The sequence below is a fragment of the Juglans regia genome, chromosome 13 (genome assembly GCF_001411555.2).
Source record: "Juglans regia cultivar Chandler chromosome 13, Walnut 2.0, whole genome shotgun sequence".
NCBI classification, from domain to species: Eukaryota; Viridiplantae; Streptophyta; class Magnoliopsida; order Fagales; family Juglandaceae; genus Juglans; species Juglans regia.
This window is the reverse complement of record NC_049913.1, coordinates 28,835,562-28,839,570: the sequence shown is the minus strand read 5'-3', so window position 1 is coordinate 28,839,570 and position 4,009 is coordinate 28,835,562. Positions and strand designations below refer to the sequence as shown.

General features: G+C 31.7%; 1 protein-coding gene across 1 annotated transcript; it reads right to left on the bottom strand.

Annotated features, from left to right (window-relative positions):
• Positions 1 to 427: 427 nt before the first annotated feature.
• LOC108998789 (protein C2-DOMAIN ABA-RELATED 7-like) lies at positions 428 to 2,467 on the bottom strand. The gene is made up of 3 exons (XM_018975492.2): positions 2,267 to 2,467; positions 861 to 956; positions 428 to 726 (listed from the first exon to the last, which is right to left on the bottom strand). The coding sequence occupies exons 1-3, from the start codon at positions 2,375 to 2,377 to the stop codon at positions 436 to 438; spliced, it is 498 nt and encodes a 165-aa protein (XP_018831037.2). The 5' UTR covers positions 2,378 to 2,467; the 3' UTR covers positions 428 to 435.
• Between the last annotated feature and the right edge of the window lie 1,542 nt (positions 2,468 to 4,009).

The window sequence follows — 4,009 nt, the reverse complement described above, 5'->3', positions numbered from 1 at the left end:
GTTGCAAGCTTCATGCATGTTTTAATGCCCATTTTATGCCATATCTTGGATTTTTTCAATTTTGAAACATTTCCGTATTCGCTATTTGCCTTCAGCGATATAAGCCCGAGTTGCATGTGGGTTTATAAGTTCTTAACCTATAATTTCAGTGATATTAGAGTTGCATGTTCTTTATTCTTTCAAGAGAAGTTTATAGTTTCTTTGAAACTCTCTGCATGCAATTGCTTCCATAATCAATGGTTAATAATTTCCAAGCATCGAACCACCACATCCACATGCATGGGAGCATACTCTAGATATTCCATAAAAGTTTCTTTATTTTATTATCAAATAGACTTATACATCAAAACACATCTCAAGTACCCCTTGATATTAAAGCTTAAAACCTAAAAATATATCATAATAGAGTAACAGCAGTTTCATTTAGCTCTAAGTTTACAGGCCTTCACAACCACTAATATCAATCCACTCAAGTTGGATCGACACCTCCCCGGACTCCACATTTCTCAGTCTCAGACTCATATCCTGGACAATTTTCCCATTGTTCCAAACACAAGTGCTCTCCTCGGCAAGGCAATTTGTCGAGCTCGGCTGAACTTTCTTAACTACAGAGCCATTTGGGAGATTCTCCAATCCCATCTTCAGACACTCAATATATGGTTTTGGGTCTATCTCAGCATCACCCATTTTGTCATCCACAGTAAACGTGTCTTTGTCATACACTGTCTGAAAATATGAAAAGATCATTAGCAATTAAATAAAATTATTAGCCCCTGATAGTTTCTGAAGCATTGTTCAGTAGTCACCAGTATACCGTATTACAGAGATGCAGGCAAGTATGGTTAGGTATAACTTAGTACCAGAGTGATGGGAACATTAAGATCCTTAATAGAAAGAGTCAATTCATCGTTCCACTCTGGATTGCAGTCATTTTTTGCCACTCCAGACTTCAATTTCTGCATCAATTTATATTACATTAGGAAAAAGAATATCAGAAGCCACTATATATAATTTGATCAGTTGGGAAAATAATAATTGGAACAAGTAGGTCAGATCATGAGTCATGATCAAGAAAATAATAAGCAAGCACTAGTAAGATCCTCTTTGGGTGGTAGACCAAATTTAGCAGCAAGTCAGTCTGCAAATACATTTTCTAGACCCAAATACTTAAGGCAGAAGTAAGCTGCCAAGAACAAAAGCAAAAACCAAGTAACACAAGCTTAGAAAGCTTAAATGCCTCCTCGCCTGAGACGAAATGCAAAACTTTGATTCGATATGTCGATATTTCATACAATTCATGAGTGTCATACCTCAAACTTCCCTATGTAGAATAAAAAGAAAAAACAAATCAGCGTAGAACAAGTCAAAGTCTGGTGAAACTTCTTTCTGAAGCCTTAAAAAAAGAGGATAAGGAGTAAGACATAAAGCAGCATAAAAGCTTGACCACGAAGTTCTTTTCCGAAACCCTCCATTCAATCCAGATTTTAGACATAGATAATTATTATTTGCAGGTATCTTTCCATGTTGAATTCGTCTATGAAACATTCCAATTGCTGTTGTGTCGCTGTTCTCTCTTCAAGTATATTGATTGTTTAAAAATATTATATACACAACACTCTCTGTTTCTGTCTCTTCTCTCTCAAACATATAGGTCGGATATAAAAACAATTTCATAATATCTCATCTCATCGTTATAACTTTCTCAAATTCTCACACAGAATATAATAAAAAATTCTAATTTTTTCAAATTTTAAAACAATAATAATATTAAAAAATAATATTCAAATAATATTTTATTCAACTTTTTTCTAAAAAGTATTTGAGATTTCATTATCCAGACGGGCCACAGTCTGTCAATGTTAGAGGCAAAAGAGAAAAGCATCGACGGAACTTGGAGGAAACTCGAGCTAATCAAATTAGGATTCATGGTAATACAAAAACTTTCTAACATGACATTCATGTCGGATGATGGCATCATGGAGAGACATATTATGAATCGACTGTAACTGAGAAAATCAGATATTGTTGCCCTCAGATCAAGTATTCCCCAAACGTGTTTGCAGGAAAATTTCCGAAAATAAAGAGCAAAGAAATATAGAAATATTTCATATACACCCAACCAGTTCAGCGTCAGCATCAAGTGAATTGGAAGGTTCAAAGAAGCTTAAAATCAAACAAGCTACAAAAAAGACAGCCGATCCTTATAATTTGTCAATGGAAAAACAAGAAAAAGACAGACAAAATAGTGAAGAGGAAAGAGACTGACCTGTTCACCCATGGTTACAACGACATAAGGGTCGCTGCTAAGGCTGTCACGCAAAGCGAGATTAGTGCCTTTCCGAAGCCGAATGCGAAGAAGTCCCTTCACATTTTCCATTAGAACTCAACAAATAAACAGAAGACCGAGGAAAAGAAAAGGAACGCGAACTTCCTGCAACTGGTTCTTCCATTCCATCCTATTGAATTATATATAAAGCCTAAAAAGCCAACCGACCACTATAAATATCTTGCGATGATAAATTACTTCAAAACATGCTCACGAGTCTTCTCGATTTAACATCAAATTATTCATAAAAGATTTTTTGATAAATATTAAAACTTTTTTTGTAAAATACAAGAAATGGAATTTCTCATTGGACACAAACTAATAGGGTAAAATATTATTCAGCCCCCATGGTTTGAACATTTTACATATTGGTATATCTGATTTTTAAAGTTTTGAATATGCTTCATTTGATTATATAAATAAAATGAGATGAGATAAAAATTGAATAAAATATTATTAATATATAATTTTTTTAACATTATTTTTATTTTAAAATTTGATAAAATTAAATTATTTATTATATTTTATATAAAAATTTTAAAAAATTATAATGATTAAGCATAGTTTGGATATAGAGAATATTTCAAACATTTTTAGAATATTTTAATATTATTTATTATTTTATTATATTTTTTATCTATTTTTTATTATTATTAATTATTATGTAATATTTTATTTTTTTATTATAATTTATTAAATATTTAAAAATATATCATTATTTATATATAATTTTATAAAATAAAATGAGACAAAATAATTTGGATATCAAAGGAAAGGAGGAGGATTTGCTAGTTTAATGGCGGAGATTTTCGGAGAAAGTGGATCCGTACCAGACTGACGCATATTAAAAATTGTAGACATATTGTGATGGTAATTTGCTTCAATTTATCAATTAGTTACTTTAAAAAACATATTAATATGTTTTCTCGGTGTAAAGTTTTGTTTGGTTCTTAAATCTATTTCAATTTATCTTAATTTATCTTAATTTATTATTATAATTTTTGAATTTTTATATAAAATATAATAAATAATTTAATTTTTTTAAATTTTAAAATAATAATAATAATAATAAATAATAATTTAATAATATTTAATCATCTTAATTCATTTTAAAAATTAAATTATTTGATAAATATAATTAAAAATATAAGAAATAGCATTGTGTATATCGCCCAGGGCTCCACCAAAAGAATCTTGTTCGACCTGTGCTCTACAATGTCTATATTGCCTAAATGTCACGCATACTGTGGGGCCTTGCATGCATGCCCCAGCACTAAAATGCCTCTCAAAACCATATTTAGCATCTAGTGAAATGTTCCTGGCCCTGGCCCTCGCAGAGTCGCACTGGCTCCGCCAAGAATCATACACTATCCTACGCTTTTTAGCTAAAAACATCGTATCATTTTAAACGTCAAAAAATAAGGATGCATGGTGTTTTTTTTTTTTTTTTTTGTATGTTTTATTTGGTACCTCTAATTCTTGAAGGGTTCGGCTCTAAATTTATAATTTTTAATCCAATTCAACCCAAGATTTCTGCTAAGAACAAACACATATATCGGTCTCGCTATGTATAAAAAGCAGTGGATTGGAGAGGACGTACAAATAAACAAACAGGGTTGCTGGGCGGGCGCTCGCATCAAGCCGGAAACCCCATAGCATGTTGTACGGGCGGGGAGTCTGCCC

Coding starts and splice junctions, on each gene's coding strand:
- LOC108998789 (XM_018975492.2), bottom strand. CDS start 2,377: ATGGAAAATGTGAAGGGACTTCTTCGCATTCGGCTTCGGAAAGGCACT. Junction 957..2,266: donor TTGTAACCATGGGTGAACAG/GTCAGTCTCTTT, acceptor AAATTGATGCAG/AAATTGAAGTCTGGAGTGGC. Junction 727..860: donor TTAATGTTCCCATCACTCTG/GTACTAAGTTAT, acceptor TCATATTTTCAG/ACAGTGTATGACAAAGACAC.